The sequence below is a fragment of the Oxyura jamaicensis genome, chromosome Z (genome assembly GCF_011077185.1).
Source record: "Oxyura jamaicensis isolate SHBP4307 breed ruddy duck chromosome Z, BPBGC_Ojam_1.0, whole genome shotgun sequence".
In the NCBI taxonomy this organism is placed as follows: Eukaryota; Metazoa; Chordata; class Aves; order Anseriformes; family Anatidae; genus Oxyura; species Oxyura jamaicensis.
This window is the reverse complement of record NC_048926.1, coordinates 14,832,113-14,854,820: the sequence shown is the minus strand read 5'-3', so window position 1 is coordinate 14,854,820 and position 22,708 is coordinate 14,832,113. Positions and strand designations below refer to the sequence as shown.

Here is a 22,708-nt window from a genome sequence, read left to right as displayed (position 1 = left end):
TAAATAAAAATCATTAAACCCTGCATTTTATCTCTGGTTGCCTGGTAACAACACAGCCACGTCAGTGAGCGTCATTATCTCAGGTACAATGAACTGTGCTACACTGAGGGACAGAAGCAGACTGAAATAAGCCATTTGTACCCTGTTATCTGTGCTAAATCATGGCATTGTGTTTTATTGAGGAAACTGAAAAAAATAGCTTTTTTTTTTAATGTCTACTCTACCAAATCTTTTAACGCTAGCAAAACTTTCCTCAGATGCATAGCTCCATTCTGAGGAATTCTTCAGGGTTTTTACACAGTGACAGTTTATTGTGAAATACCTCTAAGTACTGTTTTAAGGGGGAAAAAAGAATCTTTAAAAAAATTAAAAGAAAATCTTTCTACTTGCCTGGATGCCCTAGCCATGGAACTCAAAACCAAACCTTGGTACAGGAAGCAGTTCTCAGTTTGGGATGGGTACTGGCTTTGCATTGATACAGCTTTCTGGAAGACTTCAAATTAGGGTTTGAGGTCCAGGAAGACACAGAACCAAGGTGTACCCCCTCCTTCTGAGCAAGTGCTGCAACACTGATTTGTGATTGATAGCCGTTTTTGATAGTGTTACCTAGGTACTCAGGGATGAGTGTGTGTGTGCTCAGTGGTGACAATTGCTGAAAGCATCCCAGGGGACTGCAGGATAGAAGTATTTTTTTTGGCACAGGGTGGGTACTGAACTGCTTAGTCCGATGATATCTGCAGCTTTTAGCACAAATTACAAGAGAATGTTAGTTTCCATAATATATACACTTACGTATGGAACTATTTGTATCTAAAGCATCTATGGGTTAGTCAGGGACTTTGCATTGCTGGATGTATATCCCTAGGTTTTGGCTAAATCCTGTATCAGGGATATTTCTAGATCTGGATTTAGATAAATATGAACCCAGTTATAGACTACAGACATAGCAGTATCTTTTCTCAAAGATAACTGAGATGAAAAATTTGAGTGAACAAAAAAAGATTTGAGTGGGATAGTAACTATGAAATGCAGGCTCGAGATCCTTAGAAAGCATAGAATGGAAAATGGCGAAATATCAGGAATGGCTTTTAGGCAGCCAGACTTCATGAGCTCATAGATTTGGTAAGTGAAAGCTTCTGAGAAGTTGGTTTAAAAAGAAATGAAACTAAGGAAGGACTGTTAAGGTCTTGAGAATAAACTTTTCTAGGATGGAGAAAGCTTTGGGAGAGCAGTAGAGTACCACCTTGATCACAATCGTCACTATCTCAAATGCAGAAAAGAAAAATGTCAGAAAGTGAAAAAAAGGTCAGATAACTGAGGCTGAGCATTATAAAAATAAAACCAAACAAAAACGACTATGCATGTAGAAGCAAACTCAGAAAGCTCCTTTGCTTTGCACAACAACTTGCACAACAACTTGCACAACAGCAGCTGGGAGAGAGGTGAGAGCCAGCCCTGCAGCCCCTGAGGTGAGTGCAGCAGGAGGGCAGAAGGTGCTCCAGGCAGGCAGCAGCAGTTCCCCTGCGGCCTGTGGAGAGGCCCCTGGTGGAGCAGGCTGTCCCCCTGCAGCCCCTGGGTCCCACATGGAGCAGATCTCCACGCTGCAGCCCGTGGAGGAGCCCCCGCAGGAGCAGGCCTCGGGCTGGAGCTGCAGCCCGTGGAGAGGAGCCCACGCAGGAGCAGGGGTCTGGGGGGAGCTGCCGCCCGTGGGGGACCCGTGCTGGAGCAGTTTGCTCCTGGGGGATGGACCCCGTGGTACCGAGCTGTGTGGGAGCAGTTCTTGAAGAGCTGCTGCCTGTGGGCAGCCCCCGCAGGCTCTGTTCGGGAAGGACGGCATCCCGTGGGAGGGACCCCACGGGGAGCAGGGGCAAAGTGACCGTGAGGGAGCGGTGGAGATGAAGCGTCAGGGACTGACCACAGCCCCCATTCCCTGTTTCCTGCACTGCTCTGTGTGAGGAGGTGGAAGAGGGTGGATGGGGGAAGGTGATTTTAGTTTTGCTTTTAGTTCTCACTGCTCTAGATCGTTAGTGATAGGCAGTAAATTATATTAATCTCCCTATGCTCTCCCTATGTTGTGTTTGTTTTGCCCATGACAGTAATTGTTGAGTGTTCTACCTGTCTTTATCTCAACCCTTGAGACACTTGCCATTCTATTTTCTCTCCCCTCTTCATTTGAAGAAGAGGAATGAGACAACCATGTGTTGGAGTTCAGTTGGCCATCAATGGGAAACCATCACAAGTACCATGAAAGCTGAAGGGCTTGATGCTTTTTCTGCCTTGGTCTTCAGTAATGTTAAAAAGCAGTTTCACTATTGTGGTGCCATTTACAGAAGGATAAAGAACAAGTCTGAGAACGACTGGAGACTACTTTTTTTTTGAAAAGCAACTCATGGAAGCTGTTGCATACCATTGACTGCCACAGTAATTTTAGTTTGCCACTGCCAGGAAGCAGTGGCAGGAAGGCCACTGCCAGATTTTAATGTTCTTCTGTTTTTATTGATTTTATTCTTTGATTCTTTCCTTTTGTCTGTGCATGTATTAATTGAGAGAGAGCAGGACAGCAAAACATTTTTACAGCTGTTGTGCAGACCATATTGAAATGTTCTGAGAAGCATTAGAATAGATGGGGCTAGAAGAGGTTTCAAAAGGTAGCTCTTCTTGCATGCTTCTGATTTTTAGGGGAGGAAACTAATTTAGCTGTGGGTTCCTTCTACTGGTGATTTTATTTATTTTTTTAATCTATAACTTCAAATTATTTGGGTTCAGATTTGACACTTCATTGCTGGAGTAGTGAGTGCTAAGCTGTTAAAATTCATAGCAGATCAAATTGTTCGGACTTTTGTTCAGACACTTTTACCTACATACCAATATGGTGCTGCAAGAGTTGAATTTGTTATTCTTTTATCTGTCTCTCTTTTCTTTTTTCTTTAAAAATTGATACTTTCTGGAATTAATATTATGAGCATTCTCCACATTCAATTTCAGAAGTTCAATGTAGACGTGTTGAATATAATATTTAATGAAAAAAATCTTTTTTATCCTTGCCATATATGTTAAGAACAAATATGACATTCAAAAATAACAGTCTAATGCAAGTCTGTGGTTGATCAGTAGATACTGCAGATTGCCAGGAAGTCATTGTGCTGCGAAAGCCTCTGTTGGCTCCTAAAGCAAAGTTCAGAGTGGTTTGTTTGTTTGTTCTTCTCATAACAATATTTAGAAAATCCAATATGCTGTGCCTTAAAACTGTGCATTTTGAAGTACGTTTATTTTACCATACTCATTTTCTGTTAAGAGAACTTGAATAGGATTTTAAAATATTATAGACCGACCTTTTCATTGTATGTATTAATATATACAGTGAATTAATGGTAGTTCTTATGCCCTGCTTTGTGCTTAGGATATGTTAATCAATGATTTGTGTAGTTACGTTTTAAATCACCTTTTGCATAATTATATCACTGAAAAGATGGCACAGAGAGAGTTTTGGGGATGATTCAAAGAGTTCATATTCATTTATATTTCTGTTTAATTCTTAAAGTTAGAATTTGTTTCCTATGCTATTAATAACTTTTTGTCATTTCTGATGGAGATTCCCAGTATACAAAGTAAGGAAGATTTGAAGTTCAAACTAATAATACAGAAACTTAGTTCACAGTGTGAGTAATATCTACTGGCATGAAACAACATTTTATTACTATTACTTACCTAAAAGGTATTACTTTCTTCTTCGTCTTCTTCTTCTCCTTCTTCTTATTCTTCTTCTTCTTCTTGAAAAAAGCAGGGCAAAGAAAGGAGGAGAGCTGGGATATATTCCTGAGCAAAATGAGGGAGATAAGTAGCAAATGGGTTGTGTAAGCCGGTATGCTAAGGAGCAATACTGCCCTCCTGGTTCTGATGATAAATTTGTAGGTGCTGCCTCTGACTTAATTATGCATATCTATATATTCTGAATTTTGAAAGCAGTATTACTTTAACGTGGATTGTAATTGGCAACTTTAAATTTGGATTTAAGAATCCAAATTTAAGATCCATTTAAGAATCAAAGTGCTGAACTTCTTAAACACTAAGCATCGAGAGCTGCAAATGAATGGACAAGCACATCTAGTAGTTTTTAAGTAAACAAATTTTTAATAAAAAATATTTTCAGATACTAATTTTATTCCCATATGACCTTCAAATTAGACATTTGCATTTTTATGCAAATATTTTTTGGCTATTTTAATTCCAGGCTGATGGAAGGTATACTGATATCTCATGGTTCACCTTAGCTTTCTTAAGTGGATTAGACAAGTTCTTAGCCACTTTCTTCCTGTGGCTTTGCTCTGATAGTTTGCTGTTTGCCTTTTTTTTTTTTTTTTTTTCTTTCACATTTGTGTCTTCCAAAGAGTCTCATAGCTTTTGTAGAATCTTGAGATGAGGCCAGCTGAGAAACAGGCTTCCTAGCCTGGACAGCTGTGATGTTTGGTCACCTCCTGTAAAGCACGTAGGATGGGTTATGTGCTTTGTGTTTGTCTGCCACCAGCAACTAAAGAACTTTCCATGCCCTGAAGTGGGCCATCTCTTGATTTCCCTGAGCTGGCTATGTAGGCATTCAGTTTTTCCTGTCATTCATACATTGAGTAAAGCAGTTTTTACATGTGTTTGTCATTACAGGAATTACATCTTACAGAAATGTGATGGTAGATGTAAGGTGCTTCATTCATTCAAAATGAGATCTAATCTGGCATTTAAAGAAACCCCAGATTTAAGGGAGTAAATTGAGCCACAGTAAAAGTAGAAATGATCTGCTGTTTGTGATGAATGACATCAGATTCCATCAGGGTTGAATATGTGCTAAACAAATACTTGAGTTAGACATCTGCCAGGAAGTTTATGGGAAAGAGAAGAACCAGATGAATTATATGAAGTTAGCCACTCAACCACCCCTTCAAGGCAACATTTAGACTTCCTGTCACAAGAACAAAAATGGCTAATTTTTATTTGAATAATTTGTTTTAATTAGAGACAGCAAAGATCTCTACAATTAATGTATTTCTACTCTGAGGTTGCTGGAGAGAGGAGGGTTACGAAAGCAAAAGGTAAACCAGTTTACAAGAGTTGTTTAAGAGTTCTACTAGGAATTTTATGCCAATCAGTATTGCCTTGATCTGCTTCAGTGGTTCTTCTCCCTTATCAATAAATACAGAGATAGAATGGAAACTTTGGTGTGATCAGGAGATCAGAGGTAATACTTCTTAGAAGTTACATTATCAGATGTGCTAAAGACAATGCTGTATCCATGTTAGAGGGAAGGAAATCAGAATCAGAATTTTTCATTAGAGTAAGATAAACAAAACCAAACTATTTTACTACTTATGAAGTGAAAGATTGATTTAGTATGTCTATGTCAGTTTCAGCCTCCATATTTTTTGATTCTGTGAAGCACTTATTCCTATTCTTTATTCCCCTGTATGTTTAGTGCTCTCCTTCACAGGCAGCATTCAGGAAGGATAGTAATTAAGTGTAAGAGAAGTTTTAATTTTCTTAGGAGTTATAACTTAAAATCTCTTGATACCCAAATTCCTGTGGTTTCTGATGAATCTGTGGAAACTGTCTAAACCTAATCACATACTACCATAATTTGTTTTCTTTCTTCCAGTATTTTCCTTGAAAAATACTCTGGCTACTTTCTTCACTAAAACTGCAGAAGAATTTTATTGGTCTTTAATATTTTGCATTGGTTTTCTTTTTTTTTTTTTTTTTTTGGATCCCTGCTATACTCTTGGAGGTCAAATATATCACACTGATCCCTCACTGAGGAGGAAAAAAACAGTGGTAGTATTAAAGTATTTTTCAAAAATATTTCTGAACTACCACTGTCTATAATGAACTTCTGAATTAAGGAGGATAACTAATAAATATGTTCACATAAAGTGGCATTTCAGGATAATGTGTTTGGTTGTGTTTTTTTGTTTGTTTGTTTTTAAAGTTTTTCCCCTCAATTACTTAAATTCCTCTCTTTTCTCCAACAATTACTTAAATTCCTCTTAATTCATCTTTGACAGTAAAGCTTAAATTTGTCTCCTGACCTTTAAGTTAAATTTCTTTGAATGCGTAGGAGATGAGATCTCTTTCAGTCTTTTCATTTGTCATTTCTCTGATATGAATAAGAAAATACAATCTTTTGTTGAGATTAAAGATAACTTCTTTAGGTTTCAATTCTTCTTGATAATGTATGAACAATTTTAATAATAAAAAAAAAGTGTGTTACTTTGTTACTTATTTTTACCTTCTAATCAATCAAATAGTTTTGAATCTATGATAATAAGCAGTGAAATACAGGAATAATTTATATAAAAAGCAAAGTAAATTTCATTTGAAAAAATGTTAAATGATATAATTCCAGTAGAGTTATTACTGTTAGGAGCTACACTACACTGTTCAGGAATGGAAAGATTTGGGATGTGGTCAGTAGATGTACCTAGGTACATTCAGCAGATGTACCTAGTACAGGCAAAGCAGGTTCTTTTGCCATTAACAAGCCTTTAACAAATGAAGAATTTGTTCAATGACTGCGGGATTTAAAAATAAATAAATAAAATTACCACCCAAGTTATTCTCTCATTATTTTAATTGTTTGAAAACTATGTAATGTAATCTAAAAATTTATTTTCCAAAATTAACTTTTCCAGAGCTGAGAAAGCAATTTTATATCTATTCAATATGAATGGTTATGTTCCATTTATTGTCAAGAACTTAGGTACTGAATACAAACTGGGCATTTTATAATTAAAAGGTGAAAATATAATAATATTTAAGTATAATTAAGTTCCAGTTTCTGTTGTCACTACTGTTATTCAGTTCAGTGTGATATAATTAAGTATTAAGCACTATGAAATCACTCACTTCATCAAGAAAGCACAAATCACAAAACCCAGTCACTATTACTGTGACATTATTGATGACTTCAAACTATCAAAATATGTTGATATCAAAACAACCAGATTTTAAGGTTTTAGGAAGCCTGCTGAGGTGTGCTTACTGCAGGAGGCTGGAATGGTTATTACTACTGGGACTTCTGGCTTGCCGGGTGTTAAAGCAATCCCTCATACTTTTAATTCAGGTAATGAATTTTACAGTTGAAAAATAGTGCCAAAATTCAAATGAATGAATATAAGATGGCAAGAAAATTGTTGTCATTTATCACTTTTTCTTGTTGATGCATACAGAGTTATATAGACAAACTTGGGCAAATCATCACAGAATCACTGAATGGTTTGGGTTGGAAGGGACCTTAAAGGTCACCCAGTTCCAACCCACTGCCATGGGCAGGGACACCTCCCAGCAGACCAGGTTGCCCAAGCCCCATCCAGCCTGGCCTTGAAGACTTCAGGGATGGGGCATCCACAGCTTCTATGGGCAACCTGTTCCAGTGCATCACCTCCCTCATAGTAAACTATTTCTTCCTAATATCTCATCTAAACATGTTCTTTTTTAGTTTAAAGCTATTATCTGTGTGTTATCACTGCACTCCCTGACAAAGAGTCCCTCCCCAGCTTTCCTGCAGGCCCCCTTTAGGTACTGGGGCAAACAACCAATCAAACATTTCCATCAATTTAAGGGAGTATTTCAGTAACCAGTAATAGTTGGCAGACACTGTTGTTTTGTTTTGTTTTGTTACGTACTTTGCAAACATCATGAGGAAAAAAAACTGCAAGTTTTACTTGTCCAGAGGCAAAATACATTGTTTTAAGGATGTTATATTCTGACTATTATTCGTTTGAGAAATTTCAGTATCTTCTCTCCTCTTGAAACTTAAGAATATTGTGTAGTACTGCTGGTAGTGCGAAAAGTTGAACAATTTCTAAATTTCTGAAGAAGTATAATTCTATGTATGTGATAAAGCTTTTTTGGAGGCCAGCAGCTTATTTTTTCACATCCTTTCATTCATACAAGCACACAACTTCAGAGATAGACAGCTTTTGTAGATAGTTAAGTATGCTTCCTCTTTTCTTTCAAGGTGTTGTCCCAGAACAGCTATGCATGGGTACCAAGAGCAGGTAATTTAACTCAGTCTGTATACTTCTTTGCTGTCACTAGTACAGCGTGGAGGAAGAGGTTAAGTGCATGGAATGGAAAGTGGCTGTTGCAGGGAATGGGGGCAGATACAGAGAAATGTGAGAAGGAAGATTAAGCCAGAGGCAACTAAAAGTGGAGGTAATTGAAGAGATACAGAACAGAGAAAACAAAGGTGAAAGGAGTATAATCTAGCAGGGGCTCCTAAATTATAAGAATCTATAGCTGCATGATGGCAAACGCAGGAGATTCACATAAGTTTTGCTTCCATAATGTTCAGATACGAAACGCTGGCAACATGTCTCACTGTTTTTCTCTGCAATGCTCACAGTGGATAAGTCTACTACTACCAGAAAATATTTAAGATAAATAGAATATTCATTGGTACAGAGTAGACAAATCAAAAACAACTGCCTCCTATTCCTGTATTGCAAGAAAAGGAATCACCAGTGAAATCACAGGACATAATGATAAATATTTTTCATGCTAGTTAAATCTGAGAAATGCAGTGATACGATATCGCTTGGGTGCTGAGGAAACTATTAGACAAGTTCGTGGTCCGTCAGAAGCTATGAAGCAAGGTGGTCTATGTGCAACCTCTGACTGAAGAGGTTCCTAAACTGTAGGTACTAAAAGCTGGCAAAAGATAGCCAGGAGTATCATGCTGTCTTTTAAGCTTCCGTTGTTTGCCAAGAAGTAGGCTTACTGGACTAACTGGACCTTCAGTGTGACCCAGATCAGTCTCATTAGCCTAAAGGTGCTCTAATAAATCTGCACTTTACAGATTTTTACTGTTCCCCCATGTCTTGATACACTTATGAAGAAATTTATTCCAAGTGTGACATGAACACAACCTGGCTGATTATGACCAAGACATACCTTTATCAGACTAGTGAGTAGTTGCTCACTTTTAAAGTTGTAAAAGTCTCTTCTTCAGGATGGAAATAGACAAATGGTTAATTCAGTACAATGGAAACGTAAGAGGAATTGAAATTTCATGGTGTGGCTGATCTTAGAACCAGAAAAGGATAGAACAGAATTCAGAACATCTGTTTCACCTCCCTGCATTCAGGCAGAACTGAGTAAATAATAACCTACTTTGCTCTTCCGTCTAGCCCAGTAAGTCTGTATAGTCTGTTCTTAATTTCCAATAACAATTTTCAGAGTATATATTTCATCATTTTACAATATCAAAGCTTCTTGTTATACTCAGTCTAAATAATTAAAATCAATTAAGACTGACTTTTTTTCTTGTTTGTATTAGCTACAGGGAACGGTTTATCACAGTTCCTGACTACCTTCAGTCTTCTCTGGAGTAGACAAACAGACACAACTTTTTCTCGTAGCTCTTTCTTTAAACATTGTATGATTTCATAAGTGTTACAATGAATTTTGCAGCAACATCCTGACTCTTCCAGCAGTGAACTGAAGAAGCATTCTAATAAGCTCGTCTCTAGCATCTAAGGGGGTAAATTTGTTTTATTTCTTTTGTTGTTTGTTGTCATGTTTTTGCTAGTTATGTTCTGCTGGGTGTTTTTATTATTTTAGTTTGATGAACTGAAAGGTACCGGGATAATGAATACAGTGTTAGAGGAATTTAATAAAGCCATTTTAAAAATAAGTGCATAGGTTTTGTTAATCACCCACCCCTTGCCCACAGCCATCCTCCTTGTCTCCCCCTATCCTGTTGTTGGTATTTTTTTTTGGGTTGTAATAAGGAATTATGTTTACATGTCAGGTTATAGTTTAGTGTTATTAAAACTGAGATTTAAAACAGATATAGCTGAGAACATTTCACATACCATAAAGCACCTGATTAGGCAACAAGAACAGGTTAAAAAGTGAGTTATCAAAGTAAATGTTTTTTAACTTTCAAGTTGTTTTGACGTGAAAAGTTGTGTCATTATAACTTCCCTGCCAATTTTTGTCCTAGAACTGGTGTCTGTTATCTCACTGGAAGTTCATAACCTTGTAGGTTCCCTTTCTCTCTCCAGAAGCCTGTAGAAAATCTGAGTTAAAACTTCAGAATACTAGCTGAATTTCCGTAAGCAAAATTAAAACCTCTTTAAAAAGGGAAAGTGGATGAAAATTGCAGAAGGAAGTGATATTTTGAAACAAGTGACCATTGATTCTATGAGTGCTGGTACCAAAAAGAATGGCAGAAGGCTCTTGTGAATCATAGCAGAGAACAGCTTTTGTGTTCTGCTTGTACTTGCAGATAAACCAGTATTCAGAAATGTTTGAAATTATTCATTCTGCTCCCATTGTCAGCAATCAGCAAGATTTGCAAGGATATTTACCCCAGGGAAGGAAACTGATATTGTGGAACTATTGAACCAATGAAGGGGTGTTTGAGTCATGAATCAGAACATTTCCAGAAAAGAGAACTCAGCCCATATGGTCACTTGAAGTTACTTTTTAGCTTCACCTGTGTAGCAAAGATGGGTGAACTTTCTATCACTTTGACATTAAGATTGAAAATGAACCTGTCTGTGATCAAGACAATCTCAACAGCACCAAAGTATTTGATTCACTAATTCAAAAAAGTACAAGAGGTGGTCTGTCCTGATTAGTTCCCTCTTCAAGCTTTGCCAGACTTTTGTGTCTCTTGGGCAGGATGTCATGTGTGGATTTCAGATGTTTACATGGATTCTTCTCTATGGCAAAATAAAGCCAGAGGGAAATAGAGGAGAGAAAGATCAGAAAGATAAATAAAATGGAGAGTAAAACAGGAATAAAGTTGTATCTTAAAAAATTCATACATATCCTTTTAATTTTTAATGTAAATTTTCTCCTATGTGTCTGCAGGTAGTTGAGGATTAGACAATGGATGTGTTACAGAAAAGACTTACAAAATAATATGCAGTATGAAAGGGAGCTGAATATGCCCAGCTGTAGATATGTTTTGTTTTTTTTTGATCATCATTCTTATCTAGAAAGATGCTTGGGTTATGTCTTGCATTGGTCACAGTAGTACTTAGTAGAAAGTTATGTTGCTGGTTCCCATAGCCATCAGATTTCCCGTTTCAGTTTTGTTGGCCTAGCTTCATCTGCGGTAGCGATGCTGGCAACACTGGTAGAGGTGGGCTGCCAGCAACCTCCAGTGTTTCAGCTGGAGCATCATCTAGTTTCTCTGTGAGCACAGTTGGGAAGGAGAGTTGTAGCAATCAGATCACATTTGTACTTTCTCAACGAGAGTTCTTACTCTTCCAAAGAAATATGCTGATTAATTTTACTTGCAGAAGTGGATGATTTGTATTCTTGCAAATTTGTATTCTTGTATTACATGCAAAATTACAATCCCTTTTCAAAAATCCATTTTATTGTTATATGCATATTTCAAACATACTTAATTTTAATTATACTTGATGCTCATTTGACATAATGGTAGAACATGGAAATTACAGGACTCCAGTAAGAATAGCAGAGGGCTGCCTGTGATCACAAAGGTGTTCCAGTCTGCAGGGATCCTTAGGCTCAATTAAAATCCCTAGGGCAAAATACATTTTTGTCAGTGTTACACTCATTTAGGATAATGTACTGAGAAAATAAATAATTATGCTGATGGTTCTTGTGAGGAAAGGCTATCTTGCTGATGGCTGTTTCCAAAGAGATAAAATGCTAAACAATTAAGGGAATGTGGTGACTAATAACAAAATCTGGTATTGTTGGATAAATTATTTATTCTGTGTATTCTACAGGGGGAGGGATGCAGTGTGTCAAGTTTTCTGACAGCATAGTTCTGTTGAATTTGGTTGAACTGTGCCAGCAAAGATTTTGATTTTATAACCTCAGCTACTGAAGCAGGTAAAAGTAGTTCTTTTTATGATGAAGTTCAAATCAGTAGCAATTAGTATTCCCCAGGCCTAATTTTCCACCTGATAAATGAAGACAAACATAATTAGGCAAGGTGAATTTGGGAGTTCTGCTGATAACAGATCATCTGCTTATATATAGCTTCATTTGAAAGTTAGTCTCCTGATTTTCCTCCCTTTGAGCATGTTATGGTAGTAGTCCCAGCTCCTAGAGAACGTCTTGAGCTGTGGGATTTTTCATATTGCCCCGTGTTTGACTTGGTCTCCTTATTAACTTTAAAATGAATGTGTAAAGTAATAACCTTCAATTTAGTGAGACAATTTAGAGGGGGCATGGATGCAATTGCACCATTTGTTTCCTGAATACAGTGGACTGAATTTTTAAAATAATGATTTAATTGTCTCTCCTTCTTTTGTAAAAATTCCTGTAGCCTTGCACTTTCTGGATTTGTGATTCAGATATCCATGAGCACTGTGCTTTGTGTCACTGGCAACCTTTGCCTTACAGCACTCACATCTCTCCTTGTCTCCTCCTTTTTTTTTTTTTCTTTTTTTTTTTTTAGGCATCATCTTTTTCAGATCCTGAGATCTTCAGTCTGTTAGTTTTTCTTCTCCTTCTGTTGCTTTTATGGTGGATTTGTTTTTGTTTGTTTATTGCCACACTGCTTGGCACAGTAGGGAGGTAGTTGTCTATCAGATGTGCAATAGATTTTATTATTGATCACATTATGCACTAACAGTAGGATGTTAAATTGAATTTTAAGTTCTTTAATGTTGCTTCTCTGGTGATGTCTGCTGAAAGATGTAACCCTACTGATATGTCACACCCGGGGTCTTGTTTTGGAATTCTTAGACTTCTTTCAGATATTCCTGAAAGCTTAATTAGCTTCTGATGGCAACAGAAGGCAGGTTAGAAGCTATTTAATTTCCTTTCAAACAGATTATTTCAGATGTTATCTTAGATCCGTTGCTTCAACATCATAAATTTTCTCTGTCGTTTGATGAAGACAGAGTCCCATTGCAGTGTCTGTCTTGTGAGTTTTGTGACGGGATGAGATGTACTCTGCACCTGAGATTTTCCAGGAAAAGCACCAGGAGTAGCTCAGGCTGCGTGCTGCAGGTGTGAGGCTGTATCAGGGTTTCCAGTTAGAACACCCTGAACTCAGACAAAGCTGGAAAGGAAAACCCCAGTTTGTTTCTCCAATTAGGTCACATTTTAAATGTACCATGTGTGCATTGGTATCATTCCATTCTGAATCTCTGTTCCACAAACTGTAGAAACTTCTAGCTCTTTGAATCTTTCTTGCAGTTAATTATTACAGTTCGAATGTTTCGAATTTTGTTTTTGAGTACACTGTGGAGAAACCTCAAGCCAGCTTCTGTGATTGTATCCTTTAAATCCATGCTTCTTTGTAGTCTGACTTTTGTTGCCAGCTTATTGTTTCCTCCTGTTGGAAGTAAACTGGTTGTGGATACAGACAACGCTGATGTAACTTGACATGGTATAATTCTTCATGGTGGTTGTACAAATTGTGCTGCAAAAAAAATCAACCACTTCCAATATGTATATAAAAATATCCTTTGAAAGAAGTCTGCTGTTTGCTGTGTATGAAAGAAGAGGAAATAGAGGCATCAAAAATAGCCTGTTTTAAAGGGAGTATCTGTTTTGTCCTATTTCTTAGTTTTCTTCAGCAGTTTGATCGGCTGTATATTTAACTGTAATTTAACTGGTAATGAATTCTCTAATTTAATATTGTTTGTAAATATTTTCATTTTCTCTTTTCTCTTTGTAGGTAGAAGAAATTGTTGATATAGGAGCATTTGCCCCAGAAGACATTCACGTTCCCAAGATCTATGTTGATCGCCTGATACAGGGAGAGAAGTTTGAGAAGAGAATCGAAGTAAGTACCTCAGCTTCTTGGTCATGACTTATCTCGTGTTGTATTTTAGAATTTACAGCATTCTTACTAAGTTGTAGCAGTGAAAACCTGTCAAACCTAGGTACTGGAGTTTAGGTAGGTGCTTAGTAGGTAGATGGGAGTCTGAGAATTGAGTTTCATGTTTCATGCCTCAGCCTCTTGGGTTGAATCCCCAAATAAGCTAGAACAACTGCCTGTGGGCCTTGGTGACTTTATTGCAGTTGAAAATTTGATGATGGAAAATCCTTCTTCATTCTCCTTCCTTCTCCCAGTTCTCTGTCTGTAGACAAAAGGGGGGAACATCAAGACTTGACAATAAGAAACTTTTTTTTTTTTTTTTTTTTCTACTGGGAAGCTTTTGACATGCTAGGGCCAGTCTGAGCCCCTTCAATGCCTCATAGCGAATTACATTGCATTGCAGAGGTCCCAGAACCTTTCTTTCCGTTTCACTAAATGGGAACTTTTCTAGCCAGTGGCATTTCTGCATAAAAGATATCAATAGTTCTTACAGATTGCAGCAATAATATTCAAACACTGAAAACTTACAAGAAAATGACCATTATGTAATTGTTCTTTGTTTCCTTGGCTTTGCCTCACTCATACTATGTCCCTTCATTCATTCTGGTGACGTGACAATGCTCTTAAAGTGCAATTAAAAATTACATATTTCTCCAGTGTCTCCATAGCTAGAAGATGGGAATTATTCAAAATCTTATTAGAAGAGCTGGTGGAGGGCGAGATACATGACACAACAACAACAACAAAGAAACATTTTACAAAAAAAAAAGGTGCAGAAAGGAGTTGTAATAATTAAACTTTTATTATTAAACTTAAGTCAAAAAGTCCTACAAAGTCATACAAGACCTTTTCTCTAAGTAAGCTTGTTTAGGTTAACATTAAAACATGCTTTTTTGTTGTTGTTGCATGTGCTCATTCTGCAAAACATGTTCCATGTTGTTGAGTATTTGTCTGGAAAGAGAAGTATCAAAACTCTCTTAGATTTTTCTTTGAGTGTGTTATGTTAGACTGCTCTGCTTCATCCTTTTGAATTGATACACTATTGTAGAGTTTAAAACCTTTTAACTTGCATGGGAGAAATCTATTTTGTATTTAATAAAATTCTGTTCTGATTACAGTTTGGCATTGGATAAAGAAGTGATTCTCTTCCAAGGAGAGACCTTTATGCAAAGTACATAAGCTGCTTGATTTTCTTTGACTTGTCTGTGTAAGGGAGAATGGACAGCTAATCAACTGTCTCCTTTCCTATATGCTTAAGAAAAAAAGAAAACAAATACGAGAAGGAAAAATGCTATTGAAAACTACACAACAAAGTTGTAACAGAGATTAATTTTGTTTGTGCTTCGTTTGTGTTTCTTTGTAATTCTAGCAGTGCTCTTTAGTAGAAGTACAGGAAGAAAATGGCAGATTTATGTATTCATCCATAAAAGATTAGGGATGAGAGATTAGGAAGTGTCTGTCTGTATGAAAGCATTGAGTATAAGTGCTAAGTGGGAGGAACAGGAATAAAGAGCAGCAAGCCTCTTGTAATTCTTACTGGTGGTAGTTCCTGCCTAATTGAGCTCAGGCTTGTTCCCTCTGTTAGGGACTCTGTCTGTGTCATACTTTCTATCCAACCTTCTGTTTGCTGGAGGAAAATCATTGGTGATTGTTCCTAATTTATCCATCACACAATTGTGAAGCGATTCTAGGAAAAATAGTCAAGTCATAAAATAAAGTCGACAGGAATTTCAAGAGGACTAATACTGTTCCTGACTGCCCAAGAGACTGACTTCCGATATAGAGGAAAAAAAGATGCAAAAATTCTCCTGTGGTGATGAAAAGGAACAGATGATAATTTTGCCAGATTTGTCAATTATATCCTAGTGAGGAGAGAATGTGAGGACACAGTGGGTATAGGATGTGATGTTGTCCAGATCAGCCTTACACCCGTGGGGGACATGCATGAAGAACAGAATTTATGTAAAAAAATACCTACAGAAAGGATCATGCCAAATTGTTGAATGCTGGGCATTTTCACATGTATGTGATTTTGAAAGCATCAATTTAAGGCCAGGAAATTTCAGGAAAAAACTTCAGACAGATATATGTAAGATTGTATTGACTTATTTCTGAAAATGTAGAAAATGTATTTGCGAAACTCCCATTATCTTTACACGACTGGCAATTGTCTGTCTTATGCATATAAATCCAGAATAGCACCACTGAATTGAATGAATGCAGAAAGATAGCAGTATTTGAACTTTAGGCTGGCTTTTTTTTTTTTTTAATTTTATTTTTTAAAAAGCTATTCAGATATCTTTTGGGCAATTAACCTTAAACTTGCTAGTAGTTGCACTAATGCTTAGTGCCTTCTTTCACTCTTATTCTTCTTAACTAGTTGCATCTATATATCGCATATCTTGACAATATAGACAAAGTACTTGGCAACGTAGACAAAGAAATAACATTTTGCTCTAAAGCTATCATTGGGGCTTTCTGATGACTCTATTGGCTTGGGTAAGTTTGAATAGATAGACAAAACATCATTCTTTGTAAGAGATAGATAAATAACATTATTCTTAGATAAAGTATCTCAATGCAATCACAAATCAAGCTTTTGTGTCTTGAGAAGCAAGAATCTGGATGCTAACTTTTGCTTATGTTTTTTTGTTTTGTTTTGCAGCGCTTATCAATCCGAAAACCTGAAGACTCAAAAGCCAAACAAAAACAAGGAGACAATGTGAGGGAGAGGATCATCAGACGGGCTGCTTTAGAATTTGAGGATGGCATGTATGGTATCCTCCACCTGTGCTATAGGTTAAAATGATGATTTGATAGACTAGTAGCTGCAGCTGTTTTTGTTTAATGAAAGTTAATTAACATGCTCTTTATTTGTCTTTCCAAGAGCCTGGAATTCTTGCATTTTAATAACACTCTGTTGGAATAGATGGGATGTTAAAGCATAGGATACCTGGAGTCTTTATTCAGGCATATCTACAGAGCTTGTTGGCAGTTGAATGTTTCATAAGAATTTATTTTAAAAGTTATCTACATTAGCAATGGAACTTCATTGGACTGGTTTTTTGTTTGTTTTTATTTAGTACGTTGACACAATGCAGTTAGTCCAAATGACACAATAATTCAGCACAATGTGAGGCATCCTGCTAAAAATTGAAGTGTTTGTGAAGACAACAGTTCTAATGGTAGTCCAATAATAACTTTTTTTTTTTTTTTTAATTTACTAGTTTACAGTAAGTATATTCCTGTTTGCACCTTGACCAATTTCTGTCAGCTAATCTGGGTATTGGAATCCCACTGTTGGCCAGTAACTTCATCAGTCCAGACATAACTGTTCACTTACAGAGTGAAAACGGAGTCCTGGGTTTGGTAAGGATATATCACAGTCCCTTATCAGCAATACTTACTTTGCTGTGCTGCTAGGTTTTATTCCCCCCTGCTGCCCCCATTCTGATTATAGGTTTACTAGAAATCATATTCAAGCACATGCAATATTGCATGGTGATAAAACTTAAAGGGAATACTATTTTTGCTGTGGTAAAGCTTTATCATATTACACTTGAATACCTCTTTCTGAAAAATGTCTGTCAGTTTGGTTAGAAAAAAAAAATGCACAACGACAGCAAAAAAAAAACCACTCTGGTTATTTAGTGATTCTAACAGCCTCTAAACCATATATCTATCAGTCCTGATACAGTAGTTGATGTAAATTTTGTCCTGTATCATCATGGATAGTGTTGTGCTGAAGAGGAAAAAAATGGATTGTTGTGATGATCTGTTTTCTGCAATAAGTGTTAGAAATAGTAAAGCAGTCATGAATTGTATCTCAAAGATGTTATAATATAAAGCTGACATATGTCTGTGTTATTGTCAGGGTCCTTATCCACTTGAAAGTGAAGTAGATCCAGACCTGATTAATGCAGGTAAAATCTTTTAAATCAATTTAATATAACAAAAATGATTCTTCATTGTTAATTTTGAATTTTTCTTTTGATTTGGCATTTGAACAGACTCCTGGTTTATTTACTTATAAATATTTACATATTTGGCTTGGTTTAGTCTTTGAAATTAAGGTTGGCTTTGATCAATAGAGATATTTAATATTCAAGTTAGAGAGCTTATGCTTTTGTTCATTTTAGTAGCTGCTGAAGGGAGCTCTTTTCCAGGCCAGTCAGTAAAGAGTCCAATTTTCCTTTCCAGAAGTGAGGTTGTTTAGTGGAGCTTTTACATGAATATGGATATTTTTTTCCCTGTTCCTTTTAGTGTTCTTCTAGAAGATGTTTTTCAATTATTTATTGGTGGGACATGTTTTTAAAGGTTCTGTAAGTAGTGGCCTGGCTTCTTCCTGTACAGTGAATTGTGTACATGATACCCGATTGTATGTCTAGGGAGGGAGCTTTACCTAGGGCTGGGGGAAGGAGCTTGCTGAGGGGCTAGACATGCTGGAGGGCTGCTTTCCCTTCGCTGGGGGTGGAGTGTAAGTCCCATGTTCTGAAGTGAAGGCAGGGAAGGTGAGGCACACAAGGGAGCAGCAGGTCTGGGACTGCTCTGTCTGGAGGAACGTTCCTTTTCCCACATGTATCACCTGCTGTGGCTCCTCTGTATTTCTGCATCTGAGCTTTACACTGCTGCCTGCTGTTTTGGGGCATTTCACCTCAGAAGCAGCCATAAAATGCAAAAATACAACCTTGTTATGGTTTAGCACATCTGTCTGTGATCTGATTTCTGTTGTCTTAATTGGAAGTTGTACTCACATCTCTATTTCTACATAAGACTAAACCTGTATACTGCATTCTGACAAACTGAAGCAGGCCTTAAATATTCTTATATGACACCTTATGAATTCTCGATGATTCTAATGATAAAGAATATAGACCCATAGCTGATAAGCTTAGACTTATTTTGTTAAGTCTCTCTATCTCTTTTTGTACGCATGTGTATATGTGTGTATATATATATTTACATATGCAGAAAGCACCTTTCTCTGTCTCCATTAGCTAGTCCAATTAAATTCTGAATAGCCAAAGGAAATAAAGCACTGACATCAAATGGGCTTTTAATTTAATATCACAGTGCAGTCCAGCAATTGTTCACTGACTTGAAATATTTGCTACCTGGCTTGACTAATTGATACCGTTATCATATTGCGATGTTATTTCTCCTGTTGCAGTATTATGTTTTAAAGAAGGAGCTATTTAAGGCCATCTTCTGATTTGAAATTAGATATTATTAAGGAATCAAGTCCAGTGTTTCAACTGTTGAGATACATTTTATGAAGAAAAATAAAAGGGGCACATGGAAGCTGAGTTAGTGATTGAAGTTATTTTGAGGGTTTAAATAAATATTGAAGGTGTCATTGTAAGGAAAAAAATATTTAGATAAAAAATATTTATCATAAAAGGTAAAATAATCTGCACACTAATTAGAACTTAATGATAATTTCTAATATGAGTGCATTAGAAATGAACACACTAATAGAGTGATAATGGGGGGGAAAAAAGCCAAGAACTTGATAAAGTCTGTAAAAAATGTTCTGCTTTTATATGGACATCAAGATGATCTTGTTTATGATAAATATTTTTGAAGAGAAAATCTTGCAGGTAGCATAAAACATCAGAATGCAACATGGAAATCAGATTGTTCTGGTATTGGTAATTTAATGTTAAGCTCCTTAACATCTTTATCTGAAGCTGCACTATACAGAACACAAGATTAGGTGAACCTCTGCTCAATCACCAAAACTGTTATTGGTATCATGGCTGAAACATGCAGAATTGCTAAACCCCACTGACACTTAGTTGGATTAAGACCACTCTAGGCGCTTTTCAGCCAAATTTATAAAAACGTTTGAAAAAAAATAGATCCTAAATTGTAAAGGAGTAAGATTTAATTCTGTTCTTGCTCATAGCCTGAAAAGTAGCAGTGTCAGCCACAAGTACCATGTTTTCAAAACAAACTCAAGGTTGGACTCTTGCCATTTTCTTTATCAAATGTAATTGCATTTTTCTGAACTAAGATTTGTTGTTTGTTCCATTCTCTGAATGTCTCAGTTATAGGCAGGTTATCTTGACAGTAATTTCAAGGTAGATTCTGTCCACCTTTCAGCAGACATGTTTACAAGCACTGACTTCTTGAAAGCATTTTCAAGAACTGAGTAATATGGTGTTCTTGTTACATTGTTCTTTGGCCCTCCGCCTTTTTCTTCTCAGCACTGTCTTAGGTCATCTCTTTTTCCTGAGGTTCTCACTCCATGCAGCTTATGGGCATCTCTCCCATTCCTTGAGTGCCTGGTAGGGAAGGACATTTCAGGCAGTCTCACAGCTGCTCTGGATGTTTGCATGATGAAGTCTTGTGGTCTGACTGCAAGACTGCTTGTATAACCTTAATTCTATTTTTTTCTATCAAAATTTTATTTCCTCATAATATCTTGGTGTATATTATACTCCAGTTGAACTCAGGTAATTAAATTATAACAGGTAACTTAGGTCTTGGTTTCAACTTTCCTACACTGTTTCCTTCCCCTTTCCCATCATTTTTGTTTCCTTTTTGTCTTCTTCCCTGTTTTCTGGAAACTGTTTAATGATGTATCTTCCCTGCTGTTGTTATCTAACTTTATCTTCTCAGTGTCGTCTGGTGCTAAAGTCATTTTTTCTCTAAAATTTCTCATGCTTGGTGGATAATTCTATCCACAGCTGTGTTCTTTTTGACTTTCTTTGGGCACCCGAAAGACACAGTTGATCCTCAGACTGATTCAAAGTACTGGCAGGAGAGGAAAGAGGTCAGTCAAAATAAAACGTTTCCAGGTGTGCTCCATTGCTTAACCCAAGAACAGTGAAACACAAAGAAGCTGTTTTTCTTTTGCACTTAAAGCAAGATCAGACTATTTATTTTTCTGTGTTCTACATCATTATCAGTGTAGACTGTGTTGAGCCTGGTCTACTCATTCTTTTTGCAACCTAACTCCTGAAGATGCTCTTTTTCTGTTTTGGAAGAGAGTTACCTCTTGCTTTTTCTGTGGATACTGCAGAAAGCTAAAGTCCACAGAAATTTCTTAACCTCTTGTCTCAGTGCTGCCTTGCTTGAGACTGCTGGTAGTCAAACAGTGGCCAACCCTGTTATTAAAAACTGTCACAAACTGCTTCCTTGTCCACTATGATCGATTAGGTTTACATTCTTAAGTGTAATCGGTCCATAGTTGTACAGAATCCAACTTGGTATTCTTGGTTAATAGCTGTGGCTTCTTTTATCAGAGACAAAATATGTACAGACAATATCTTATTTCTTTTACAGGTAAGGAGACAGTCACTGTTCTTCCTGGTTCTTCTTATTTCTCTAGCGATGAATCATTTGCAATGATAAGAGGGTATGTAACAACACAAACCCTAATCTTTTGAAACATGAAAAGAATAAACTTAGTGGCTGAACTCATTAGTAATTCTTTGAAATGTGGTTAACATTTAACAGCCTGCAAAATGATTGTGGATTTAATCTGTGATGGTTTATAGAGTACTAGCTATTGGAAGTTGAAAAACACTGATACCATAGTGATGTTTGTGTCTACTACCACCTGCCCATATATAAACACATTTATAACTAGGTTTTAACAACTACTTTTTGGTCATTTCCAAGTATCTAATCTGTGCTTGCACACTGTGTATTCTCTTTGTTCAGCTTGCAACTATGATCCTCATTCCTCCTCCCTAATGGAAATTCACCATCTGCACCTGTTTTTTGTTTGTTTTTCGGGAAGGAAGCTGGATGCAAACAAACACTAAATCCTAATGGCTCTGAAAAGATAATGAGTGCATGTAAATATGTGAAGGAGTGTACTTAAAAGTATGAGTTCAGAGCTGATTGTCTGTGCATGCAATTAACCAAAACCAGACAGAAACAATAACATTTCTGAGGCTCAGTAGGCAGGCAGGAAAATTTGCAGCAGTGATGTATCTAGAAGAAAACAAAAACCTATGAGTGACAAAATGGTTTCTAAGTCTGTGGTATACCATTTTAAAGGTGATACAACAAGAATGTGGAAAAAAAATGTGAAGTGTTGTGGGCTGTTACTTGAATATGATATGCTAATTGCACACTTTGCTTCTCTTGCCAGAGGCCATGTTGATTTGACAATGCTTGGAGCTATGCAGGTGTCTAAGTACGGTGACCTGGCCAACTGGATGATTCCTGTAAGTAGATGTTTGTGTGACTGACAGTGTACCACATTTAGGATAATATAAACATATCTGTAACTGAGAGTCAGAGAAAGGAGAAAAGGCTTGGAGCAAAAGCAGCGTTGAGAAGATGGGTCAGGACAGTCCCAAGTACAGATACAGACTGGGAGAAGAACTTATTGAGAGGAGCTGTGAGGAGAAGGGCTTGGGAGTATTGGTTGATGAGAGTCTCAGCATGAACTGCGCCTGCAGCCCAGAAAGCCAACTGTATCCTGGCCTGCATCAAAAAAATCGTGGTCACCAGGTCGAGGGAGGTGATTCTCTGCATCTACTCTGCTCTTGAGAGACCCCACCTGGAATCCTGCATTGAGCTCTGGGGTCGCCAGTATAAGAAGAAAATGGACTTCTTACAGCAAGTCCAGAGGAAGGCCACAAGCATGTTAGTGGAAGGCTGGAGCATCTCCTCTATGAAGAGAGGCTGAGAGAGTTAGAGTTCTTCTGTCTCTTCTGGAGAAGAGAAAGCTCCACGGAGGCCTTACAGTGGCCTTCCAGTACCAAAAAGGGCCTACAAGAAAGCTGAGGAGGGATTTTTTGCAAGGGCATGTAGCGATAGGACAAGGGATAATGGTTTTAAGCCAAAAGAGGGTAGATTTAGATTGGATATAAGGAATATTGGATATAAGGAATAAATTCTTTACTCAGAGGGTGGTGAGGCACAGAAACAGTCTGC

General features: G+C 37.1%; 1 protein-coding gene across 2 annotated transcripts in view; it reads left to right on the top strand.

The window, feature by feature from the left end:
• The window catches only part of OXCT1 (3-oxoacid CoA-transferase 1), an 87,181-nt gene that overhangs the window by 33,670 nt on the left and 30,803 nt on the right, over positions 1 to 22,708 (top strand). For both annotated transcript variants that reach the window (XM_035309174.1, XM_035309173.1), the window contains 6 exons: positions 13,667 to 13,774; positions 16,476 to 16,587; positions 17,085 to 17,179; positions 17,685 to 17,733; positions 21,101 to 21,173; positions 21,918 to 21,993. In XM_035309174.1, the coding sequence (XP_035165065.1) occupies positions 13,667 to 13,774; positions 16,476 to 16,587; positions 17,085 to 17,179; positions 17,685 to 17,733; positions 21,101 to 21,173; positions 21,918 to 21,993 (513 nt within the window). The remainder of the gene's footprint in view (positions 1 to 13,666; positions 13,775 to 16,475; positions 16,588 to 17,084; positions 17,180 to 17,684; positions 17,734 to 21,100; positions 21,174 to 21,917; positions 21,994 to 22,708) is intronic.